Source organism: Anas platyrhynchos, chromosome 24, assembly GCF_047663525.1.
Source record: "Anas platyrhynchos isolate ZD024472 breed Pekin duck chromosome 24, IASCAAS_PekinDuck_T2T, whole genome shotgun sequence".
Taxonomy (NCBI): domain Eukaryota; kingdom Metazoa; phylum Chordata; class Aves; order Anseriformes; family Anatidae; genus Anas; species Anas platyrhynchos.
The window spans coordinates 7,381,322-7,408,538 of NC_092610.1; the positions used below are offsets into that span (position 1 = coordinate 7,381,322).

Genomic DNA, 27,217 nt, shown 5'->3' on the forward strand with positions numbered 1-27,217 from the left:
AAAACATATCCACATCAGAAAACATTTAGGTTACAGAGACAGCATTACACAAGCTTTATGTAACTTCCAGGCAACTAAATCTTACTGGCCACATAGCTGAATACCAAAAAGCAGAATTCACAATGCATCCAAGGATGGCCACACTAGGCTAAAAGGTTAATCTACACTAATAAATGAGATTTAAATATATGTATAAATACCAAGTAGAGAACGAGCCTATCACTGAGTTACTCTCCCAGCTGACAGTTTCTTGAGCCCAGTGTTTTGAAGAACAATGAAAAGGTGTATTCCTTCCATGCAAGTCCATCTTATATCTAGTTATACTCCTAATACCAGAGCCTGTGGTACCTTAAGCAGTCGAAGACCTCTTACTCCAAAATCTTCAATCCCAATGAAGTGAACCTATGTATCAGTAAATCCAGCTGAAAAGGACAGATTCAGAGCAGCCACAGAAACAAGCAAGAAACAAAGATTTATTAATCCCTAGAAGCTTCCTACACAATTAAACGCAACAAGAAATGTGGCTTTTTCCAACCTAAAATATGATAGAAAGGTTTTATAAAATCAAAACAAAAGCACTGAATTTCTGTGATTATACTTCCTCAGAGCAGCTTTCAAGAGGTGGTTTCATGTACCTGAAGCTGTATAGCGAACCTGTCGAACCGCTGTGTTTAATTTAATATCCAACCCTTCTGCTAAGGCTACAGGCACACAGGAATATCCATTCCTCACAGTCAAGTGACTGCCTGTGAATTCAAAGTCATCATCCTGAAACAAAGATGCATAAAAGCATGCATTTATAACAAAATCACATCACTCAATAGACAATCTGCAACTCTGAACAGTAGCAAAATGTTTTCAATAAAAACTTTCAAAGGGAAATCTGATGAATTTGAAAACTTATTTTATTAGTCAAGTAATAAGTACAGAAGCTTTCAGGAGACAGCATTATTATAGAAAGTTTCAGCACTAATAAAAAGCTTCCTGGAATATCATCAGCAAATAATAGCCATGTAAGAGAAAAGTATCTACATAAAAGCAGATACCATTCAAGAGTTTAGACCCATTAACACAAAGGAACTTCCATGAGAGTGAAATAAATATAGCATAAGTTTTTAGTATATAACTGAACAAATACATTAATTAGCTACCTGGTCCCAGTGCTTCAGTGAAAGTGTAGAGAGGGGCGTAGCATTAGCAAATTCTAGGTTTGCAAAATGCCAGTCAAGTATTTGCCTGTCTCTTGAAGACAGATAGACATCACTGGAAAAAAAAAAGCAATACAAAAGACATTTAGTTTGCCAGAGCAGAATGCAAACGCACTGTTTTTGAAAATTTGTTTCAGTCCCTTCTTAGAGGAGAAATTTTTAAAAAATGCCAAAAAACAGCAAAATCACATTTTCAAAGATGGACTCTTATAAAACATACTAAATGAAGCTGGAAACAAAACTTCAGAAATGAAGACTGTTAAATAAATCATGTGTTAAGTAGCATAAATACAAAAGACTAAAAAACTAGTAGAGTCATACAGAGCAACATACATCCTTATAATCTGCCATCGTTTGTCAAAATAAGCAGAGTAGGTATGCTATCATTGACAAGGATTTCAAATCTGAAAGGCTTCTTGAGATCAGGCACTGGTTACAGCAAGGATTACTGCTGTAATACATCCTAAGAACCACCCTCTTTTGGCCTGAGTCACATGTACTGTGCAATGAGACACTGCAGAACAACCCCACAGAGAGGGATCTGAGGGTTTTGGTTGATAAGCTGAATATGAGCCAGCAGTGTGCCCTGGCAGCCAGGAGGGCCAACTGTATCCTGTGGTGCATCAAGCACAGCATTAATGGTTGGTCAAGGGAGGTGATTGTCCCGCTCTACTCTGCGCTGAGGCCTCACCTCGAGTATTGTGTGCAGTTCTGGGCACCACAGTACAAAAAGGATGTAAAACTGTTGGAGAGCATCCAGAGGAGGGCTGCTAAGATGGTGAAGTGCCTAAAGGGGAAGACTTATGGTGAGCAGCTGAGATCACTTTGCCTGTTTAGCCTGGAAAACAGGAGGCTTATGGGAGACCAAGCTAGGTGCGTGTGTCGATCTGCTCGAGGGTAGGAAGGCTCTGCAGGAGGATCTGGATAGGCTGCACCGATGGGCTGAGGTCAACTGCATGAAGTTCAACAAGGCCAAGTGCCGGGTCCTGCACCTGGGGCGCAATAACCCCAAGCAGAGCTACAGGCTGGGAGAGGAATGGTTGGAGAGCTGCCAGGCAGAGAAGGACCTGGGAGTGATGGTGGACAGTCGGCTGAATATGAGCCAGCAGTGTGCTCAGGTGGCCAAGAAGGCCAACGGCATCCTGGCTTGTATCAGAAACAGTGTGACCAGCAGGACTAGGGAGGTGATCGTCCCCCTGTACTCGGCTCTGGTGAGGCCGCACCTCAAGTACTGTGTTCAGTTTTGGGCCCCTCGCTACAGGAAGGACATCGAGGTGCTTGAGCGGGTCCAAAGAAGGGCGACGAAGCTGGTGAGGGGCCTGGAGAGCAAGTCCTATGAGGAGCGGCTGAAGGAGCTGGGCTTGTTCAGCCTAGAGAAGAGGAGGCTCAGGGGTGACCTTATTGCTCTGTATAAGTACATTAAAGGAGGCTGTAGCGAGGTGGGGGTTGGCCTGTTCTCCCACGTGCCTGGTGACAGGACGAGGGGGAACGGGCTAAAGTTACGCCAGGGGAGTTTTAGGTTAGATGTTAGGAAGAATTTCTTTACTGAAAGGGTTGTTAGGCACTGGAACGGGCTGCCCAGGGAGGTGGTGGAGTCACCATCCCTGGAAGTCTTCAAAAGACGTTTAGATGTAGAACTTAGGGATATGGTTTAGTGGGTACTGTTAGTGTTAGGTTAGAGGTTGGACTCGATGATCTTGAGGTCTCTTCCAACCTAGAGATTCTGTGATTCTGTGACCTCATTGTGGAGTACAGGGGATTGGAGGGGCAGGCACCAATCTATTCTCTTTAATGACCGGTGATAGGACCCAAGGGAATGGTGTCAAGCTGCAACAGGGGAGGTTCAGGCTGGGTATCAGGAAAAGGTTCTTCACTGAGAGGGTTGTCATGCACTGAAACAGGCTCTCCAGGGAGGTAGTCACAGCATCTAGCCTGTCAGAGTTTAAGCATTTGGACTGTGCTCTTAGTCATGTGGTCTGAATTTCTGGGTAGACCTGTGTGGTGTCAGGAGTTGGACTCGATGATCCTTGCAGGTCCCTTTCAACTCAAGATATTCTATAATTCTATGACTTCTACAACCAAGAAAGAAAATTTCTAAAACTGAGGGAACTCATACTTTACATTTGTGCAAGCTACCATGATTAAAAGAAAAACATGGCTTTTTTTTTTTAAATATACTGTGAAAGTAAAATAAGCAAAAATCTTCCTGATTTCTTAAGTATTCATTTTTATAGTTCGTATCTTTACCTTGGTGGATTGGCTTCAAGTTCTTGTAGCTTCTCTTCCAGCTTTCCTTGTGTTTCTGCCAATTCATCATACTCCTACGTAGGATTAAAAGCTAACGTTAAAATCAGTTCATATTCAAAAGGACTTAGAAACATGTAGCATCAAACTGGATTAATTATAAGAGATGGAAGTGGAAGACTGATGAGCTTCAGTGGAATCTAAATCAAGTCCTTTATTTTTTCAACATTTAATCCACCTATTTTGCCCTTCTGCAGTTCAGATATGCAGAAACTTACGTCGCACTGCAGAAAAAAAGTAGTGTTTAGATTCCTGACATTTTAGCATGCTCACATCTGAAGAACATGAAGATCCATGATAGTTACAGAATTTTCTTACAGTACTGGAAGCTCTTTCATACTACACAATATTATTTCTATTCTTATTTCTCTATTAAAAGACTATAGTTAATATTAAATGTAGAGTTTTCCAAGGCAGATGTAACTTTACAAAAAGCAAATACATGATCTAGTTCAATTTTCCTCCAAAATTCCATCAAACAAACCTACAATAGAACTGTATAAAATCATTTTCTTTCTGTATTGGGATTACACGCCAAGGTCTTCGTTTCAAGGGGCTGCACAGATGGCCCCTATGAGAAGAGTTCCACAAGGTACTGCATGTTAGAGACAGACTCCAGCCAGCTCCAAAAGGGACCTGCCACTGGCCAGTGCTGAGCCACTGAGAGACACTGGCTGTGTCTCAGAGAAAATATTTACAAAAGGAAATAATTGCTGCACAACAGCATCTGGAAAAGAAGAATGAGAAATGGAGAGAAACAGCCCTGCAGACACCAAGGTAGGTGAAGGAGGGCAAAAGGTGCTCCAGCTGCCAGAGCAGAAATTTCCCTGCAGCCTGTGGAGAGGACCATGGTGGAGCAGGTTGTCCACCTGCAACCCAATGGAACAGACTACCAGGCCAGATCTGCAGCCAATGGAGAAGAGTCCAGGCAGAGCTGGGGAAGAAGTGGAGTGCAGGGAACATGCTTTTACTTCTCACTGCCCTACTCTGTTATCAATTAGCACTGAATTAATCTTCCCTGACACTGTTTTACTCATCACAGCAACTGTTGAGCAATCTCCCTGCCTTAATCTCATCTATCATATTTGAGAAGTCATGGCAGTCTGGTGAAGATCCCACTGACTGGAAGAGGGGAACCATAACCCCCGTTTTTTAAAAGGGGACAAAAGGAAGAGACATGCAGAACTACAGGCCAGTCAGTCGCACCGCTGTGCTTGGCAAGATCATGGGGCAGATCATCCTGGAAACTATGCCCAGGCACATGGAAAAGGAGGTGACTGGTGACAGCCAAAATGATTTCACTAAGGGCAGATCATGCCTGACAAGTCTGGTGGCCTTCTATGACGGGGTTACAGCATTGGTGGATAGGGCAAGATCAAATGACATCAGCAACCCGGACATATGTAAAACATTTGACGCTGTCCTGCACAACACACTCATCTCCAAATTGGAGAGATGTGGATTAGATGGATGGACCAATTGGTGGGTAAGGAATTGGCTGGACGGTTGCACTCAAGGATTTGCGGTCAACGGCTCTATGTCCAAGTGGAGATAAGTAACAAGTGATACTCCCCAGGGGGTCAGTACTGGGACCAGTGACATTTAACAGTGAAACTGAGTATACACTCAGCAAGCTTGCTGATGACACCAAGCTGTGTTGTGCGGTTGACATGCTGGAGGGAAGGGATGCCATCCAGAGGGGCCTGGACAGGCCTGAGAGGTTGGCTTGTGAAAACCTCGAAGTTCAACAAGGCCAAGTGCAAGGTGCTGCATCTGGGTAGGGCAACCTTAACCACAAAACCAGGCTGGGCAGACAATGGATGGAGAGCGGTCCTGATGAAAAGGACTTGGGGGTGTTGGTGGACAAAGAAGCTCAACATGAGCCAGACATGTGTGCTTGCAGCCCAGAAAGCCAACCGTATCCTGGGCTGCAACAAAAGAAGCGTGGCCAGTAAGGTAAGGGAGGGGATTCTACTCCCCCACTCTCATGAGACCCCAACTTAGAGTACTATGTTTAGCTCTGGGACCCCCAGCATAAGAAGGACATTGAGCTATTAGAATGAGTTCAGAGGAGGACCACATAGATAAGAAGGCCGGAAGACCTGGCTGGTTATCATTTCTGAACATCTACGTGGAACATCCTACATCCAAATACAAAACATTTCAGCTACTGCATGGATAAAGTTTTGTTTCCTGCATCAGAACACTTCTTCAAAATACATACAAAAATAATTACTGTCAAGGGCTACAGATTTTTTTTGTATTAAAATTCCTTGAGTGGGATTTGGCTTAATCCTTTTGATAATAAAAAACAAAGGAAGCAATCTTACGGTAGTAAGATTTTTGTATTTGCTCCCTACTTTGAACAAATTCGTTCTCTTAAGAGCCCTTTTGCTAAGGTCATTTTACACATCCTAGAACTAAAGAAAAATGTTTTCCTAAAAACAAAAAGGAGGGGGAGGGCAAAAGAAGCATAAAAAGAACTTGCTTCCAGTTTCTTGTAGTGCTTTTAATCTACTTGTTGTTATGCTATACAATCTCAACATCCAACTAAAAAAATAGGTTTCCTTGGCTAAATTTTTAAATCTTATCTCCCTTTGTTAGCTAAAAAGAGAAAGAACAAACTTCACTCAGCCTAAAATAAATATTTAAGCAGCATGATGAATAGCTGACTTGGAAGCCTAGAACTTTTCATTCATATATGGAGAAGATATGAATCCTATTTTAAAATATTTGCATTGTATAAGTCATTTAACGACAGCAAAAAAAAAAAAGGTCAAGAAACTCCATCCTAGATTTATGTAGTCTTACTAGCCACGGTGTATGGCCACACAATCTAGATAGGTTACTCCACACAGACTTGAATTACCAAAACGCAGTAGTAAGCTTTGCTGGTGATAGCAAGATGAAAGAATAGTTAATCAGTAGGATGAGTATATTTAATGAGATTCACTAATGAAAGTATACTTTCTCAGAACAGGACAGGGTGCTATTTACTTTGTTACTTTTCACATAGTTGACACACTACTCAACACTAAGAAAGCATGAAAATGAGCAAGGGGCAGGGGTAATGATGTACTTATTTGTAATTAAAAATATATTTTGACAACACACACATTGTATGCATACTGATCAGAGGTTACGGATGAAGTACAGACTAGTACTATCTTATTTTGTTTTACAAACTGAGCTCTTTTTCCAGATTATAAAACCAATACTTTCATCACTTTTTTTTTTTAATCACAAAAGAACTGCGAAGGAATGTAGAAGTCTGCTCTCAATTTCACTATATAAGAACCTAGATCCCCACTTATTCAGGGCCTAGCCAGAAGAGAAAACAAAAACACACATTACAATCTTGTACGACAACAGACTTAATAGTACTTTTCTTTATTAACATGGGTTGGTGTCTTGGTTTCAGTTAGAACAGAATTAATTTTTTTCCTAGTAGCTGGTGGAATGCTAGGTTTTGGCTTAGGATGAGAAGAGTGCTGATAACACCCCGATGTTTTAATTGTTGCAGAGCAGTGCTTATACCAAGCCAAGGACATCTCAGCCTTTTGCTCTGTCCTGCCAACAGGCAGGCTGGGGGTGCAGTAAGAGCTGGGAGGGGACAGACCCAGGACAGGTGACCCAAACTAGCCAAAGGGGTATTCCATACCATCTGACGTCATGCTAAACAATATATAGGGGTGGCTAGCCGGGGGGAGGGGGCCGGACTGCTCGGGGTGAGGCTGGGCATCGGTCAGCGGGTGGTGAGCAATTGCATTGTGCATCACTTGTTTGTACATACTATTATTACTTACCTATTATCACCATTGTATTATTATTATTATTGTTGTTATTATTTTTGTTATTACTATTTTCCTGTCTTATTAAACTGTCTTTGTCTCAACTCACAGGCTTCACTTTCCATTTCTCTCCCCTGTCCCAGAGAGGGAGGGGGGAGGGTGAGCGAACCGCTGCATGGTGTTTAGCTGCCGGCCGGGCTAAACCACGACAGTGGGGCAGGGACAGAAGGGTGCGGTCTTTACTAAAAACTCAGTAAATACCTGAATTTTCTTCTTTCCCATTGAAGCCATTTTGACTTTTCAGTGCATCATGTGACATTGATAAATGCTCTGGATTGTATTACCAGTTGGAAAAGATCTGCTATACTCTTCTAGCTGACAAAAAATAGACTTGAAAAGAAATATCCACAAGACTATAGAATAGCCCAAACACATTTGGACTCCAAGTAGATTTTTATTTTCTAATGAAGTAGCAGCTGAAAAATGATCTGTGATTCCATCTTACCTAGGTTAACAGAATGTCTTCACCATAGAAAGAAGGGTTTCTAGGGCTTCCTTTTAAGGCACACACACACTTGGCTTGTCAAGATAGAGCTGTGTAAAGTCTTTGGTTTCCTGAGTAAAAGTCTTCTCTCTACCCAGCTTTTTCATCTTAGAGGAAGAGCATCTCTCTTCAAATACAGACTTTATTTCCAGACTATTGTGGGACCAAGTAGTACTTACAATCAAGTTTGACCTAAAACTTAGCCTTCAACATGTTAAATACTCTCAGATGTGATCCAGCATAGATGAGCCTTCAAAATGTTAATACTCTCCATCAAGAACACAAAGGACAGGTAACTAAGATATTAAATACAGCCTTATTATCAGTATTATAACCCAGAGTTATGCCCTACTACATTCTCTGAGAGTGCTGTATTTGAGTGAGCATTTATATCAGATAATGTTAGTTGGTTGCTGAAGTCTTCAGAGACCACAGACTGAAGGGTTCGGACAACGTTAAATTAGGAGGAGCTGTTGACACCCTTGAGGGTAGAGAGCTCTTGCCGGGAGATTTTGACAAGTCAGAGGGCTAGGCAATCACTAACCTCATGAATTTTAACAAGAGCAAGTGCTGATTTTCCACCTGGGAAGGGGCAACCCCTGGCTATACATGCAGATGTGGGGACAAGAGGCTGGAGAGCAGCCCTGCAGAAATGAATCTGAGGTTTCTGCTTGATGGCAAGTTAAATCTGAGTCAGCAGCATGCTCTGACAGCTGAAAGGGACAACTGTATCCTGGGGAGCATCAGGCACAGCATTGCTAGCAGGTCAAGGGAAGGAATTGTCCTGCTCTGCTCTGTTGTGGCCTCACCTGGAGTACTGTGTGCAGTTTTGGATAGAGCACCCAAAGGAGAGCTACCAAGATGAAGGGTCTAAAGGGCAAGATGTATGAGGAGTGGATGGAATCACTTGATTTGCTCAGCTTAGAGGAGAGGAGACTGAGGGCAGATCTCAGTGCAGCCTATGGTCCTCACAAGGATGGGGGGAGAGGCAAGCACTGATCTCTTCTCTTTGGTGACCAGCAATAGGACCCAAAGGAACAAACAGCATGGAGCTGTGACAGGGGAGGTTCAGGCTGGTTATTAGGAAATAGGAAAAGGTTCTTTACTGAGAGGGTGGTTGGGCACTAACACAGGCTCCCCAGGGAGTGGTCACAGTGCCAAGCCTGTCAGAGTTCAAGAAGTATTTGGACAATGCTCTCTGACATACAGTTCGATTTCTGGTTGATTCTGTGTGGAGCCAGGAGGTGGACTCAGTGATCCTTGTGGGTCCCTTCCAACTCAGGATATTCTGCGACTCTGATCCTATGATTAAATGCCACATGTATATCATCCTTTACCTTGCAAAGCGCAGTCAGATCTCTGTGTTTACTTTTCACAAGGAACTCTGCTGTAATATCCCGAGGTGGCTTCACTTCTGATGCTTCTTTATACTGCTGATGGAGTTCTTTAATCTTCTCTTTTAAATTCACCATCTTTTTAAGGTGTAGTAGGAAAAGGGAAAAAGAAAATAAGGAGAGTAGGTAGATTTCATAGGAGTTACTGTGTAAAATGGATATTCATCTCAAAGTATGCCATTATAACATGGATTTCCAGATGTTACCTATATGCAATTCTACCTCCACAAAGCCAAAATAGATACCACCAGCCTCAAAATAACATGCTTAAACCCAACATCACTGACTTCTAACAAAACACTTTGCAAATGAACAGAATCAGCTGTCCTCAGACATATTTCATTTGAGAAACTTCCGTGGAGAAGATCCTACTTACTACAACTAAAAACATCCTAAGTAGGACTCCAGAGATGGCCTAGACAGTGTTTCTACACTACAAATCACAGATTCGATTATCCTCTCCTCAAAGCACTTAATTTTCAAACTGTTTTCACCGTTATTCCCATTGGTAAGAAACTAAACATTTTAAAATACTATTCCCCCTGCCGCCCCCCCAAGAGCCTTAGTCATTATCAAAATCTCTAATGGAAGCTATGACACAACACTGTTTGATCATGTCTTGTCTTCTCCCTTTCTTTTCCCAGCTTGACATTTTACAGTCTTCTGTTCAAACATGTGCTCCACTTTACATATGGGGACAAAATCCTCTCACACAAAGAGAAAACCACTCAACTTTTATGTTAGCTCTCTACTTAAATGAATTTCTTTAAAAGTTTTTTTTTTTTTTTGCAGTGCTTATTGCCCTTTTATGTAAAAAGTTAGGTACTTTCCCTAATTATTTCTGAAAGGGAAGAGAAAAAAATTGAAGACTAGAAATGCAGCATGAATTTAAGAAGTTTTTGGTGCTCCTTTGCGATAACAGTGCTTCCTGGCAGGCCTTAAATGAACAGATATTTTTAAGAACAGCATTAATAACACCTGTTTTTTATTGTTCAGGTTTGTTTTGGAACATTTTGCCATTAGAGGAAGATAGAGCTAGTTTCCTGTTCTAATCATCATCACTGAACAAAACCTGACCTTGTTAAGAAGGTCTTTCAATTCCTCCTGTGTTTTAACAATTTTTTTCCAGTGTTCAATCTGTTCATCCTTCACATGTTTCTCCTGCAATCTGTAATAGGTAAAAAGTGAGAGTCAGCTCAGTATAAAATCCCAGCAGTATTAAGAAAGCTCATTATTATAATCTCATTGGTGTAATGCATACAAGCATATAAGATATTTTAAGTAAATACTAGTATAGGAACCAGAAATTTCACAAAAATTTCTGTAAATAAATGATACTTGACTGGCTAAAACACAAGCCTGAAGTTGCCTGATGTTATCAAAAAGTATATTATAAGTGTCATTACCTTTCAGTTGGAGCATCACAGAATCACAGAATTATAGGGGTTGGAAGAGACCTCAAGAGATCATTGGGTCCACCCCCCTCTGCCAAAGCAGGGGTTCCCTAGAGCAGGTTGCCCAGGTAGGCATCCAGACAGGGCTTGAATATCTCCAGAGAAGGAGATTCCATGACAACCCTGGGCAGCCTGTTCCAGTGCTCCGTCACCCTTACTGTGAAGAAGTTCTTTCACATGTTGGTGCGGAATTTTCTGTGCTCCATTTTTTGCCCACTGGCCCTTGTCCTGTCCCCAACAAAGCACTGAAAAGAGGTTGGCCAAGTCCCTCTGTCTCCCACACTTCAGATATTTGTAAACATTAATAAAATCCTCTCTCAGTCTTCTTTTCTCAAGGCTGAACATACTCAGGTCTCTCAGTCTTTCCTCAAAGGGAAGACACTCCAGGCCTAGTAAGTAGGTAGTAAGTACGCCAATGAACATTAAGTCATTATCCACTACCAGTTACTGTAGTAGTGACTGTCAGGAAGCTTTCTAACAAAATGTTCGCTACTTTAAACAAGAAACATGTGAACAAGAACCTAGAAGCAACCAAACAGCTAGTAGCAGCAAATTATTTCATATTTCTTTTGGACAATCCTCTGTAAAATAGGAAATTCTACTGTGAAGAACAAAGTCACTTACTGTATGACAACCTCCAGAGCCTGACCTAGGGAGACAGGCTTATTATTGAGAACATTAAAATCGAGCTGATGACTGAGATAAGAGGTAGCTTCCAACAGACGATTGAATTCTTGCTCCACCATTTCATCTTTCTCTTTTGGAACCTAGGAGTCAAAGAAGAAAGTTTGTGATAACCTACTCACAAGTAAGGAGAAAAATACAGGTCACAAAAGGTCTCAGCCTGTCTCAGACAGGATGCTGCAGTAGTAGTGGACATTTTAAGAGAAACCACAGAAATATTATGTTACTTTCTCTAGTACAGTCTAAATTCACACCACCTCATACCTAAAATTCAAAATGTTACTGTTCCTCAAATCAGGGGAATGAGCAAGGCTGGGTGCAGATACCTTTTTTCTTGGCACCACTGTACGAACGTATGACTTGTCCTTAACTAGGGTGAACCTTCAAGAATATAACAAAAAAGTGGCTCAAAACAACACTTAAAAAAAAATAAATTTAATAACCTTAGCTCTCTCAGATGGCCAGACACCGAGGTCTGTACAACATAAAAGCACTTTGCCAGGATGTCTGACCAAATAGCTACAAGAAGAGCTGGCAAATGATTACCATAACCAACTTCTCTTCTACAATGAAATCAAACCAATGTATAGACACACAAAGATTTTCTTGTTGGAAGGTGAGTTCAGCAACAGTCTCTTTCATAATACCCTTACTGGATAAAGAGGCATCGGGCAACTCTCTTTGAGACTGAAACTTAAAATTAGAGCCCCAGTTTCAAGAAACTGATGGTAATTGTGATGATCATTTAAAGCTCCATCTTCCAAGTTCGAGTTTAAGTATCTATTTTAACAACACATGCCATCTGTGAGGAATGAGGAATCATTGTCCAAGCATGCAGAGATAGCATGACAAAAAAACAGAAATGATCCAGAGTCAAAACTGAGATGTTAAGCAAAAGAGCTGACGTAGCAGCAGCAAAAACAAAGAAAGTTATCAAGGACTACAAAGACCTACTGCTGAACCTAGTAGGAATCTTGTGGTAATGGATATGGAGAAGACTAAAGTATTCAATTTCTCTGTCTCAGTCATCATGAGTAAAGTTCTGCTCCCAGGCCTTCAAAGTCTCTCTTCCTAGCGACAGAGTGTGTGAAGGGAGAAGTACAATCAGTAATAAAGAAAAAACAAATTAGGGACAACTTAAGCAAGCCAGATACATACAAGTTCACGGAGCCAGACATTACAGAGGACAGAAATAAAGCTAATTAAGATTGTGAATCCCAGTTCAAGAATACTATTACTGAACTGTTGCATGCATTCAACCAGGTGGCAGTGGTTAGTCATTTCTTTATAATTCAAGACATAAGTACAACAGCCAGAATGGACTTATTTCGGGGAAAAACAGCAGCAACAACAAAAGTGCAGAAACAGCCAGCAAATGCAGCAGCTTGTGCAGAACGGGGCCTACAGTTGAATACCTATCTCTGGCGGTTTCAGATATGGTGGTAACATGGTGCAGACCCTTCTTCCACCCACAAGTGTTAGAGGAGCTATGCATGATAGGGTGAAGACTTCAACACAGACAGAGCTTCAGATGGCAGATGCAGCCCTCCAGGTCCCTGAGGCCTCTTTCTGAGGCAAGGAAAGATAGCCCTGTCCTGCATAAGATATGCCATTTTGGTGAAGCTACGCTGTTAAGCAGAAAGATGACCCAGAGGAAGAAAGCAGGCTGCACAGTGTTCAGAGAAAAAGAAATATAAATAAACAGGATCTTCTCTGTTATTGCTTGAAAAGCCTGTGACCCGAGCTGCATGAAAGACCCCGATAGTGTTGTGCCCATTGTTGAAGCAAGCAAACTCTGAAGAAGAATGATGGAAACTGGTGACTTTTGGCACCAAACAGAAGACACCTGCACCACCTAAGGGCTTACAAGTGCAAAACACGTTCACCACCACCCACACTGAGAAGCCAGATGTGCCTACAATGAAACTGGTCCACCCAACTCTTAAGCCACACAGGGCCATCAGGTATAAACAGTGAGTCATCACAATGTGAGATAGAGGCACCCAGTAGTTAATCCTGGAAACCATTTCCAGGCACACAAAGAATGATACCAGTAGTCAAACATGGATCCACCAAGGTGAGATTATACCTGACCAACTTGATAAAAATCTACAATGAAATGACTAACCTGATAGATGAAAGGAGAGCAGAGGTTAGTCCCTACCTGCACTTCAGATCTCCTATAATATCCTCATACACAAGCTGTTGATCTGTGGGTTGGACAGGCAGACATGGATGTGAGTTAAAAACTGGCTGAATGGCTAGGCCTAAAGCGTTGTGATCAGTGGCTCAAAGTCTAGTTGTAGGCCAGTAACTAGAGGGTCCAGTTATGTTCAATTGTCATTAATGACAAGGCAGAGCATACATACATACCTTCAGCAAGTTTTCTGATGATTCAAAACTGAGAAGATGGCTGATAGACTGTAGAGTCATGCTGCCATCCAGAAGGTCCTTGACAGGCTGGAAAAATGGGCTAATAGGTACCTCACGAAGTTCAACAAGGAGAAGTACAAAGTCTACGAAGTCCTGCACTTAGGGATGAACCCCAGGTACAAGGACATGCTTGGGTCTGTTGAGCAGGAAAGCAGCTTGACAGAAAAGAACACGGGTTCCTGGTGAACACTAAATTGAACATAAGCCAGCATTAAAAAGAAGACTATCTGGATATAACAACATGGGCTTCACTAGCCAAGGCATTGCTAGCACGTCAAGGGAAGTTAGACCGTATTCAGCACTGAGGCCTCACCTGGAGGTAGTATGTTCTTGTTCTGGATCTCCCAGTACAAGAAAGACATGGAGATACTGGACAGAGGCCAGTGAATGGCTACAAAGATGGTTAAAGGACTAGAGAATCTATCCTAGGTCTACAAAGATGGTGAAGGGCCTAGAGGGGAAGACTTACGAGGAACAGCTGAGATCACTTGGCTTGTTCAGCCTGAAAAAGAGGAGGCTGAAAGGAGACCTCATCACAGTCTACAGCTTCCTTATGACGGGGAGCAGAGGGGCAGGTGCTGATCTGTTCTCTCTGGCGACAAGTGATAGAACCTGAGGGAACGAAGTCAAGCTGTGACAGTGTAGTTTCAGTTTGGATATCAGGAAAAGACACTTCACCCAGAGGGTGGTCACGCAATTGAACAGGCTCCCTGGAGATGTAGTCACAACACCAAGCCTGTCAGTTTCAGAAGTGTTTGGACTATGATCTCTGACATATGGTCTGAATTTTTGGGTAGACCTGTGCAGAGCCAGGAGCTGGACTCGATGATCCTTGTGGGTCCATTCCAACTTGGGACATTCTATGATTCCTATGAGGAAAGGCAGGAAAGGCTGAGAGACCTGGAACTGTTCAGCCTAGCGAAGAAAAGGCTCAGGGAGATCTTATCGATGTCTATAAATACCAGAAAGGAAGGTGCAAGGGGGACAGAACCAAGCTCTTTTCAGTGGTGACCAGTACCACGACAAGAGGCAATAGGCACAAACCAGAGAGCACAAGAGTTTGCCTGAACACTTCCATACTGTGCAGGTGATAGAGCACCACAAAACGTTGCTCAGAGAGGTTGTAGAGCCTCCATCCTTGGAGATATTCAAAAGTTGTCTGGACATGGTTCTGGTCAAGTGGCTCTAAGTGACCCTGCCTGAGAAGGGTTGGACCAGATGACCTCTAGAAGTTCACTCTAACCTTATACAATTCTGTGATTTTGTGAAAAGGTAGAGGCCCAGCACAGCAGACAACTCTTTCACAGAAGAGAGAGACAGACAACTGCATACGTAAAAAAAGTAATTGGACTGGGAGGGAAAAACAAACAGGAGTTTGGTTTCCACAAAATCTCTGAAATCTCAAAGTTAAAAACTCACCTGAAAAAACAGCTTTTAGAAAAACAAGTGCAGATATGCTAAAATACTACTACACTGCCTCAAGAAGGCACATGTTTTCATTACTAGCTTCTAGGAAGAGGCGGAGGTATCTCATGCTTGATCAATAGGCAGAAAACATACATTTGAGATACTATTTCTTTTTAAGAGATTTATGAAAATAGTATCAGACTTACGGCTTGTCCATTTGCTTCATAAAGTGGGCATTTTTGTTTGATCTTAGCCAATTCCATATTCACTTGTTTGCTGACTACAGCCATGGGATTTCCTCCTGGAAAACATTTTGTACAGTTAGAGTACTTCTGAAAAGTCTGTCTGCAATTAAATACAAAAATCACACTATAAACTACTTTAAATTTAAAAAAAAAAAAACAAAAAACACCTGCCCACCAACGCTTGAGGAACAATTGTTAAAATGTTGATTATAAAAGTGGGTGGCAGCAACCTTAGCAAGATCAAGAGTTTATATCTATGTTTTCAAAATGTCCACATGGTGTTTGAAGAACAAAGGAAAGTTTCTACAATTGCACAGTAAATTCGGGAGTTTTATGAGTCTGCTGACATGTAACATTAAGAATTCAGTCCCTAAAAACATAGTGGAGCAACAGCAAGCAACACTAGTAAATACAATGTATGAAGATGAACCATGCACACCAACTCTACCTGGAAGATGTGTAAATAAAAATATTAGAAGATCTAAGATTCCATGTAGAAATACAAGGCAGGCAGAAATCTCTAAGCATCTGTAAATATGGCAGAGGATAGGGAAAGCACTGACACAAATAGGAAATGGCATACAGGAGAGAGGAAGTGACATGGATTTACTTTACAAAGTAAACTTTGGGTAAAAGCTTTGCAAAGTTAGCTTTGCAATGTTCTCTGATTCTGCAAACTGACCAGTCTGGAACATTAGTTCAACCCACAGGGAATTTAAGCCACACTAATATCTTCTTGTCATTAGAGATGCAATCAATAAGCAAAACAATGTTTTGAAGTAGGTTCAATAAATTCAAGTGTTTCAAATTCAATCACCTAGAAGGTTCTTGGTGAACTACAAAGAATAGTTTTTCCACAGTTTACTTGCAAAAGAAAACTAACAAAAACAGAAAATATCCCACAGTTTCAGTCTTTCATCTTCTTGAATTTTAACTTTTTCAGTAGTCATCCCTCCTTTCCAGATTCAGAAACATGAAGGCTGCCCTACAAACAATCTGCTATCTCCTTCAGTACAGCAAGATTTGATTCAAGTTCAGTACTAAAGATAGATTCTTTTGGGTAAGGAAACACTCATGATGAATTAAATATAAAAATATTAGTCTTTCACTAGGAAACCTTAAATCTGTTTTACCATGAGTGTGCAAATTCAATACTCTGGAAGAAGTTTCTATACACAATTTAATACAGACTTAACTACAAGACAGGTAAGTTACCTAGTGATTCAGTCCTTGGACCTCAGCTCAGAGGCCCAGTGGCAGCTGAGTACAGCAGCTTTATAAAGACTTGCCCATTAAGTGCAGTGTACCCAGTGGAGATACCATCTTATAGGAACTAGGCAAAGGAACAGACACACAAAAGGATAGCAAGCCAAGGAAAGAGGAAAGAATTCCACTAAGCATGAGCAAACTAAGTAAAATGCTTTTACAACAGCTCAATGACATAACAAGCACCAGCACAACTTCAATGACCAATCAAACCTAGGGCACCAAACAAAAATCTCAACTTCTGGCGTAAGCTCACATTTATTATGAAAAATCACTGATGAAAAATTCTAACTGCCAAAGAGGTCAAACAAGAACCTCTAGTTCTGGTGTTAAGAAACAATTATTTTGGCTAGTAATTGTAACAGCATAATACTTCAGATTTGTAGCATCTTGACCTGCAGATTTCCTCTACACCCCCCTGGTTACTTTGAAAAACTCACCAAGTCCTGTTACCACCATTGCTCCTAGATCAGCTACATAGTTCCCTTTGCGAAACGTAGCAACTCTTCCTCCTACTCGGTCCTTTTAAAAAAGCACAATGTATTAAAACCTGGTAACACATTCAGCATATTCATCTTAAATCATTACAACCTTCTACAAAACATGCACTAAACATTCTCACAGCCAAAGGTTCAATAAACAGAACAGATTACTTTTTTTTTTTTAATAAAAGAAGCTCTGGAAATGAATACTTGACCTCAATTGATTTGCCTGAGTTAATGGATAAAATGCTGAGGTTGCATTAAAAAAGTTAATAAAAGTCTAACACTGACTTGTACAGCTAGACTTAACTGTGATTCTAAGAAAAGTCCTTCATTGCCAATGCACAGATTAAAGTTATGTACTAAAGTTCCTCCCTCCACTTCCTACCACAAATCCCAATACCTACTCTAGAAATGATTCAAGTGTGCCCAACAACTAAATTTAAGGGTTAGGAACACCATCTCACAATTTTTCTTACTTATTTTCTGCCAAAGAGCCAACTATAAATCAAGACGACAACCACATATCAACAGACCATTTTAGAAACAGGGGGAAAAAAGGGTTTTATTCTTGGCACACTGACTAAAGAATGACACTTCTGCTGTTCCTACCATAGTAAACTTAGAAAAAGCAAAAGGCCTTCTTTTCCTATACTCAGTCCAGCTTGTAGGATGTTATCTGACAAAAATCAATTAACTAGGAGCAAATATCCCATACAGCTACTAATTCATATGATACTGTAAATTCTGATTTTTTTTGGTAATAAAATCAGAAATTCAGAAGCATGTAAACATTACTGGTAGTCTGAAAGTTTCAGAAAACGAGCGGACACAGGGAAGTTACCCCCAAATCATTGAAATCTTAATGAATGAAAAAAACAAACACCCTTAAAAAAAAAGCAAAAATAACACTAAAGATTCTAATTCTAAGATTCTAAAACTCTAGAATCTAAACTCTAAGATTCTAAAATATCTTTCTGTCAAATTTATGTACTTGTCATAATAAAAAAATGTCATCAGATGCACAGAACAAAACCCAAATTACACCACGGATTCTTAACTTCCATCTTAAGAAACAAAATAAAAAACCATAATGCATTCAGATGTGCAAGAGAGATCTAAACAGTTAGATTGTTGTGTTCTCCTTTGCTCTAGTGGTATGCAAACTGGGAAGCACATAGCCTGCAGCTCTTACTACCTATGAATAAGAGCAGTAGCTAGCAAAACAAAGAGAAGTCTGACACATTACTTCAATAGAAACAACCTCACACAATCTGTGCTAGAAGTGTCCAAGCAAGCATGTTAACAAAATGAAGTCAGGAAGTAAACTAAAGATAAATTCCAAAGTAATTAGTCTATGGTTTCAATTAATTAAAATTAGTAGTAAACTGTTTCTAGTTGACTAGATATGAAAAAAATCAAGTCAACGAGATTCTACTTAGAGCTGGTTATAAAAGAACGCAGTAATAAACAAGAATGAATAAATGATTAATTGAACAGTGCAACAAATAATCCCACCTAACTACATAATGGAATTACAGAAAATAATTGTATTTTACATATTTAAGTTCTTGAAATACAGACTTGTATTCTACTTTCCAATGAAAAAAAATCAGTTAATCACCAAAGGAAGAAGATTCCAGATATTACTGGTGGTAAGCATATGGCACTAGCACCTGACTATACAGTTCTCTCCTGAGAGAGCATTAGTCAACTCCTAATGAGAACATACACACTTGTTCTCTAGTGAGACAAGTTTAGTACTCCCATACCTTCCATCTGGTTGCAAGAAATGAGTTTACCCATCTCTGGTCATGCTGCTGGAATACTTAGTTTTATGGTAGCGCCAAATGCAGTTACTGCTTACATTTCATTATAAAAGTAAAATAGCACAGATATTTATACCCTGGCTTCCAGAACTGTGACATCCATCCCGAAACTCTGCAACTGGCGAGCTGCTGCCAACCCCGAGACTCCAGAACCAATAATGATCACCTTTCCCGTCTTCTTGGCTGGAAAGAAAAAAAGAAAGGAAAAAAATAAGTCATAGGCTATATATGCGCATCACTACAGTGTAAGCAGTTAAGTTCAAGTTGTGTCTAAGAGACATCAGGAATGAAAAGCAGCTTTCTTCTCATTGGCAATTCACGCAGTGAAAGCTTTTTAACAAACTGATTAGCCACAGAAATAAAACTGAGGTAAATATGTAAGTAATATGGTAACAATAAAGTACTTCAAAAATGTTTTTGTACCTGTTTCATTAGACAAGTACAAGAGAAATTGGTCAGTAGCACATCTATGATGAGAAAGAAAACAAGTAAAAAAAAAAACTATTTGAAGAATCTGATTCTTACTAATTTCTCTGCTACAAAGTATCACAGCTTTATTTCCTCCTGACCCAGTACAACAAAACCTGGAAAGCTTTGGAGCTGAATCAAGGTGTTCATCAGCATCTCTTATCCCACAGGAACACTTAAGCACAGTGTCTTGTGAATTTCCTGCTTATTTCAAGTTAGTTATCATTGAATGAATAAAACTTTATATAACTGTTAGTCTAGTTAATGTTAGACATTAGCTACTGTTAACATCTAAATTCCTTTTAATGCAGGTTTACTTCATGGTCATTCTCCATCAGTCATTCATTTTGCACCTGTCAACTATCCTTCAACTTTCTTCAAACTTTGTATGCAGTGACTGCTTTATAAAGAAGTAGAAATCGAAAACAAGATCTACTGAAATCATTCAATATACAAACACATTAGAGAGAAAGACTCCTAGAAAAGTCTCCAGAGAAGTAACAACCACCAGCAGCTATGAAAGCTGGTCTTCTAATTCCTCACCTAAAAATAAAAAAATCAATTTTATAAATGAGGCTAATTTATTAGATATCTGTCATCAATAGATGAGAGCAAACATATCAGACCTGGGGTAAAGATCCCCTACAGGAATATGCTTAGGCCAAGTAAGAACACATTGACCTAACAGCTCTGAAAGACCCATGATGACTACACTAGCTGGGAGTTACTGCATTTTGTTCCTCATGAAGTCGGGGTTCTGTTGTCCAAAGGATATCCAACACCCCCCCCCCAGCTGTTTTGGATTATCTTACCTCCAAGGCAGGTAACAGTGAGCTGACAGTCGCTACATTACAAGCTTTAACTACCCCCTTTCCTTATGAAGAGGCCAGCTTAAGTTAAACCAATTTTCCAAAGTTTTCTAAGAAAATTTGCCTATGAAACTAGTTTTTTTTTTTTTTTTAACATTACCAATAAACTGCCATTATACAATAACTGATTAGAAGAACACCAACTGTACAGACAATATGGAGTATCAAGAATGAACTGTGCTTTATACCACATGTGCAGATAACATAGAGCAGGTTTAATACGTATTGCAGAGACCAACAGGTCCAGTTCAAACCTCAGGTGCTGAAACACATGACACCAGAATAGGAATGCTAAGTTTTGGTATGCCTAAGTAATGCCAAAGTTTTTACAGTCTGTCCCAATACTACAGTAATTGTTAGTGCATGGTAAGAATTTTTTTTTATCAGCCACCTTTTCACTGGCTCTAAGGACATCCAAGTTCAGAAACTGCTTATGCTTGAATTTTACAAAGAAGAGAATTAAGTACAACATGGTATTTGTATCTAGTTCTTCCAATGAGAGAATAGGGTAACTCACTAGACAGAATAGGATAACTCAAACAGTTAAACAGCCATAGAACTATCTACAGGAGGTTTGCTAAGATTTTTCCCTCTTAAAAGTGCTCAACCTGACAACACAAGGCTTCTCCGTGCCAGAATGAAAACCATGAACATCACAGAAACACAGGATGTTAGGGACTGGAATGGACCTTGAAAGATCATCTAGTCCAATCCCCCTGCCAGAGCAGGAACGCATCCAAGTGGATTTTGAATGTCTCCAGAGAAGGAGACTCCACAGCCCCCCTGGACAGCCTGTTCCAGTGAAGATCTAGTGACAGTGAAGATCTAGCCAGATGTCTTGTAGGCCTTAATTACTGTCACAGCACCACAATTCTAGAAATAGACTAAAAGGTGCTCCAAAATTTGTCCAATCAGATCAAAGATTAATACAAGCAAAACTCCATCTAGACACAGCTTTCAAGTTCCTTACTTGGAAGGGGCTTCACTCTTTTGTAGATACCAAAGTTGATTAGTCCATGCCGCTCCAGATAGCTGTGTACTCTGTGAACTAGCACCGTATCACCTAAAAAATTGTAACATTTTAAGATTACTGTATGCTCAGCAGCACATAACTAAAAACATTCACAACCAAGCACGTCACAGCAGCAACCCAGCAGAATCACACTGAACGCATCCATTTCTGCACCCCCAGCTGCTCTATTGAAGAATCCATATTCTTGACAGAAGACAGAGGTAAAAACTTTCTAGAAACCATGAATTGTTTTCCTTGCTATACTGTAGTTTTAAATATTGTTTGGAAAACAGGCAGCACTGAACTCTTTTTAGTAACACTGATAATTCACTATTTTGCAATACTCGATAGCATGTGCTTTCATTTCAGCATTACTTTCTTTTAACTACTTTTTTTTTTTTTATAGCTCCCCTCCATTCTTTTCCAGTTTATCAAAATCTTTTTTGAGAATGATGGGAGATCCTGTATTTGCAGGCTGTAGCTCCTTGCTCTTGCATTGTCTTTTCTATGGTCACACTGTTCAAGACTAATGCAACTTCTGAATGTCATCCAGAAAGCTTACAAACAAGAAACTCACAACATCAAACCACCATTAAGTTGTAACAAAATTTAAAAGGTGCATATGAATTTACTTGCAAGAAGCTTCTGTAACAACCCATCTCTTATCAGCTTTCGTGAATTCCACTATGGATATTTTTCCTTACTAAAGGAACAAACGTTGAAACATTAGCATATTGTAGTATTTCATTTTGTAGCCAAACGCTCGCCAAGCGTTCATTGCACATTAAGAAAAGGACCTATCTGAAGTCCTCTCTTGACTTTGAGCTGCTTTTTCCCAAATCTGAAAAATTGAAATAATTTATAAAGTACAGTTTTGTCAGTGAAAAACTTGACTTACTATTATAAGGTGCTTCTAGTTGTTGGATAGTTGCCTCAAATGTCAATTGGATCTTTGGGTTATCCAACCAGAGCTGAAGCTGTTAAACAAATAGTAAGACACATTATTAAGCAACAAAATAAGTGTTTTCCACGTACATATTTGTAACCAAACCCTGACAAGGGATGATATGCTATCCAACATGCACCAATTACAAGGCACCTTACCTTCCAGTGCTCTTTAATGTACAATACAACCCATTTTACTTACCTAAACCATTTTAAACAGGTGTAAATACATCAAGTTAGTAACCTCCTAATCACATGTAAAAGAAAGCATATAACAAAAGAGAAAAAAAAAAAACAAATATAAGAGCCAGAATGCTTCATAGAGCCTTCTTCTAAGGACATTGAAAGGCTTAAGACATAGGCATGTGCAAACCTCAGAGTTCAACAAGGCCAAGTGCAAGGTGCTGCATCTGGGTAGGGCAACCTTAACCACAAAACCAGGCTGGGCAGACAATGGATGGAGAGCAGTCCTGATGAAAAGGACTTGGGGGTGTTGGTGGACAAAGAAGCTCAACATGAGCCAGACATGTGTGCTTGCAGCCCAGAAAGCCAACCGTATCCTGGGCTGCAACAAAAGAAGCGTGACCAGCAGGGCGAGGGAAGGGACTCTTCCCCTCTGCTCTCATGAGACCCCAACTTGGAGTACTGCATTCAGCTCTGGAGCTCCCAGCACAAGAAGGACATGGAGCTATTAGAATGAGTCCAGAGGAGGACCACATAGATGATCAGGGGGCTAGAGCATCTCTCACATGAAGACAGGCTAAGATAGTTGGGGTTATTCAGTCTGGAGAAGAGAAAGTTGTGGTGAGACCTTACAGCAGCCTTCCAGTACCTAAAGGGGGCCGCAGAAAAACTGGGGAGGGACTCTTTGTCAGGGAGGGCAGTGACAGGACAAGGGGTAATAGCTTTAAACAAAAACAGGGTAAGTTTAGATTAGATATCAAGAAGTTCTTCACTATGAGGGTGGTGAGGCACTGGAACAGGTTGCCGAGAGAAGCTGTGGGTACTCTCATCCCTGGAAGCGTTCAAGGCCAGGCTGGAAGGGGCTTTGATCAACCTGGTCTAGTGAAAGGTGTCCATGCCCAATGATCTTTGAGGTCCCTTCCAACCAAAACTGTTTTATGATTCTGTGTTTCCACTTGCATGGCCAGTATTTTGTGTGATACTTTAATTGGGCTGGCAACATTAGCCAGCAATATTAACCAGCATCTGACTTTGCAGCATTGAATTTCAAATTTTTGTAAAGCTACAGAAGTAACTGTCATCTAATTAAGTCAATTTATCTCAGATCTTTAAGCATCCAAAAATAAGACAACAGCATGGAATATATTGACCATGTACATACAGGGAATAGAACGGTTCAGTTGAAAGGGATCTAATGAAGATCATTGAGACCATCTGCCAGACTGCTTCAGGGCTAACCAAAAGTTAAAACATACTCTTAAGGACACTACTGAATTTTAGATGACAGTTACACTTCAAAATAAAGCAGAAATAGAATTACAATTGCCAGTGCAAAATAAACATAATTTCATGCTAGAAAGAGTCATAAAATTAGTCACAATTCATTTCCCTAAGAACTACTCCATGACACTGAAAGCACATTTAGCTGTTCAGAATGTAACTCTAGGTCATACATAGCATATCCACACCATTTTACATTCCAAGATTACTTCTTTGTGTATTTCTCTACAATTACACTAGTGAACTTCTTAGCTTTTCATAGATAACACAAAATGGAGATTATACAAACATAATGAAGAACAAAGTTTCCATATAATTTGGGAGGCCAACTGTGGCAAATTTTATCTTCAGCATATAACTTCTACTTATTACCAAGTAATTTAATGATGTTCCTTTTTGATTGTGAATCTATTTCATAGTATTACATACCAGAACTCTAAGATTTCATTCTCAATTGGAAGAGTTCAAAGACCATAACCTATATTTATACATGTAAATCGCTATGTATATATACAATTACTTTCCCTTGTCCACGTAACTTTACTTTTATTTAAAATTGATTTCAATTGCTATATTACTTATGTGCAGTTACACATAAAAGACTTCAGCATTTTTTTGCAGCTGCAAATTTTACGACCTAAAAATAACTTGGTATGTGTGACAAATGACCATCTCTTTTAAAAGTTTTAGTTTTTAAAACTAAACCTTCATGAATACGCTGACCAGTGCAGGCCTTAAAATATTTCTAAAGGCATGACCTGTTTCAACAAACAGTAATTTAGCATGGGATTTCACAGCATGGGGGGAGAGGTGCTCCAGGGGATATAGAAGATCACATTAACTGGATCTCCTTTGCCCACTTTCGTATAGAATCCTTCAAAGAACTCAGGTGGATTATAAAAGCATGACCTTCCTTTACAAAGCCTACCGTTAGCATTCCAAACTATATTTTCACCAACCAGGTCATTCACTCGATTCTACATTTGTTACCATTGGAAATACCAGACTCACTAGTCTAACTCCTTGGAACTGAGTGTTCATGCCCTTGTCAATATTTTCGAATTCCTTGGTAGTGTGCCAGCTATAAGCAAGAGGACACATGCTGCAGTTCATAGCTTTTCCACAGACCTGCTGGGCACTGGGTTTATACTACCACTCACTTGATCTGCTATTCTATGACCTCTACTAGCCTGACTGGAGAAGATCCACTCAAGTCCAATCAAGAAAGGGATTCCTGCCCAGGAACTTCTCTGATCTCCTCCATAGCAATTAAGGTCAGAAGATTAATGACACATTTTTGCTAATGCAACCCTGAAAATTCTCCTTCCAAGCATTCCTTTAAATCCTAGTAATTTCTTAGTGTCAGTGGAAGGCTTCTGTTTCTGATGCGTTTTTAAAGGGATTTATCACTGTACACATTGTGCAAACTGTTATTCAAATTTTTTGGCTTCCCTTAGTCTGTTTTAATGCTACTAGAATTTTGATGACTCTGCTTCTTAAGTGGTCTTCACAAACATGTCTCATGACTTCCCTTCCAAAAGTTACAACTTCAGTTAGAACTAGAACTTAGAAGAACTTTCATTGGAAAGTCAGAAGTCACTCTGAGCAAGATGTCCACAATGCCTAAATTTCAACTGAATAATTCTTCAAGAATTGGATGCTACTGTCATTAACTGACTGTCAAGGGGCATCACAATCTCAAGTGTGTAAAAAAAAAAAAAAAAAAAGGATGGGAACACAGACAAAAATTTCATTGTCTTATGGTCAAGAAAGGCTGCTTTTCCAAAGATTTTCAATTTTCAGCATGAGGCTTTATTAAGTGGTTTGTAAGTTGTTTTCTCTCTGGTACCAGTAAAAAATTTAAAAGTTTTTTTTTTTTTTCTTTCCTACTATTGATTTTTCTAATACTGTGTTTTCTAAAACACTTTAAGTACAGGGGAAAGTGCTGAATCTTGTTTGCATACTGAGGAATCTAAAAACACTGTCACAATTTAAAAGAATCACCCTCAGAGACAGTACTACTGTTTAAGTTTTATTAAGGTTTAAACTTCAGGCTTGCTTGAATAAACTCTCCAACTAATTATATTAACATTGTATCTTCCTTCTGTTTTTAAGCAGCATGGAAGTTTTACATCAAGCAGAGATTCTACAAACATTCAGAAGCAGACTTTCATTTGTTCAGAGACAACTCTTATGAAATCCAACTGAAAAGTAACTATTCCTGAGAATAAGCAACACAACTGACTTGATGTCTGAGTGCAGCAACAGAATTCAAAGTAAAAAAAAAAATAAGCAAAAGCTGAGAGGGTTTACTTTTTGCCTTATTCTAAACAATAATACAAGTATCCTACTGAAACTTTAAGCTGTGACCAAAAATAGAAAACTGGTATGAATGCTCTATTTGTTTGCTATTTAAAAGCTGTAGGAGCTCAATCACATAGTTTTGATGTCATTATGACGATGTTTTGGATATTGTAAATACACTATAGATTACTTACACTGTTTCAGAGCACTGCCTTAATCGAGGACTGGGTAATACCTTCTTTAACAACTTAAGAGCATGACAGGATGCCAGAAATGAACCACCACCACCGCAAACATCTACTAATTATTAGACATGGTAACTGCCAAAAAACTCTTTGCAAGGTACACTGCTACACAAATGCCCTATACCTTTATCATCAATACTTTTCACAATACACTTACGGTGCGGTTCCTGATGTACAGAAACACCTTCTGTGTCTGCTGTGGCCCACTGATTATATCAGGGAAGCAGGCTGCTTCTTGAGATGTCATACGGTCATGTGGAAGTCTACTCTGGAAAGCTGCGCCCTCCACACCTACAATAAAAAGACAAGTTGTCTACAAGCACTGCAAAGGAACTGCTACATGAGTATTTTTTTTACCCTACTTTTCCTAGCTAAGGTATCTAGAATAGCCATGAGGTGACATGGTGGCTGATTTCATGACATGCTTTCGCTTAATCCTTTTATTTGTTTCTGTAGGACATGCTGCTTCCCACATCAACAACTCTTTGAATTACAGATATTGTCTAGGCTTAATGAAAAAGCTATGCTATGGCAAAAACAACCTGAAAAGTAAAAGGGGACGGCAGAACGCAAAGACAGCAAAAAACAATAAATCATAGCTGTTTTAGATGCTGTCCTTCATTTGTGTAGTTTCTAGTTTCTGTCAGAGTATGAAAAACATTTTGGAGCCCATTCAAAACCAAAAGACCTATAAGATACAAGCACAACAGCCCTTCTCACCTGGTTTCCAAGGGTTTCATTTGCACTGATCTTCTCCTCAAGCTAGAGGAATCCATCTTAGGTTCTTCTTTTGCATTTTTATATATATGCACAACGTGCACTGCAATGAAATATAAACCTACTTGTGCTATTCCTAGAACCCCTCCCCT

The 27,217-nt window shown here is 39.9% G+C and overlaps 1 protein-coding gene across 2 annotated transcripts in view; it reads right to left on the minus strand.

Annotated features, from left to right (window-relative positions):
- The window catches only part of KDM1A (lysine demethylase 1A), a 57,829-nt gene that overhangs the window by 19,550 nt on the left and 11,062 nt on the right, over window positions 1–27,217 (minus strand). For both annotated transcript variants that reach the window (XM_027443713.3, XM_027443712.3), the window contains 12 exons: window positions 26,506–26,639; window positions 22,289–22,367; window positions 21,349–21,441; window positions 19,118–19,224; window positions 17,171–17,252; window positions 15,426–15,520; window positions 11,320–11,462; window positions 10,319–10,409; window positions 9,185–9,319; window positions 3,456–3,529; window positions 1,152–1,263; window positions 636–768 (listed from right to left, as the gene is read on the minus strand). In XM_027443713.3, coding sequence (XP_027299514.1) covers window positions 636–768; window positions 1,152–1,263; window positions 3,456–3,529; window positions 9,185–9,319; window positions 10,319–10,409; window positions 11,320–11,462; window positions 15,426–15,520; window positions 17,171–17,252; window positions 19,118–19,224; window positions 21,349–21,441; window positions 22,289–22,367; window positions 26,506–26,639 — 1,278 coding nt within the window. The remainder of the gene's footprint in view (window positions 1–635; window positions 769–1,151; window positions 1,264–3,455; window positions 3,530–9,184; window positions 9,320–10,318; window positions 10,410–11,319; window positions 11,463–15,425; window positions 15,521–17,170; window positions 17,253–19,117; window positions 19,225–21,348; window positions 21,442–22,288; window positions 22,368–26,505; window positions 26,640–27,217) is intronic.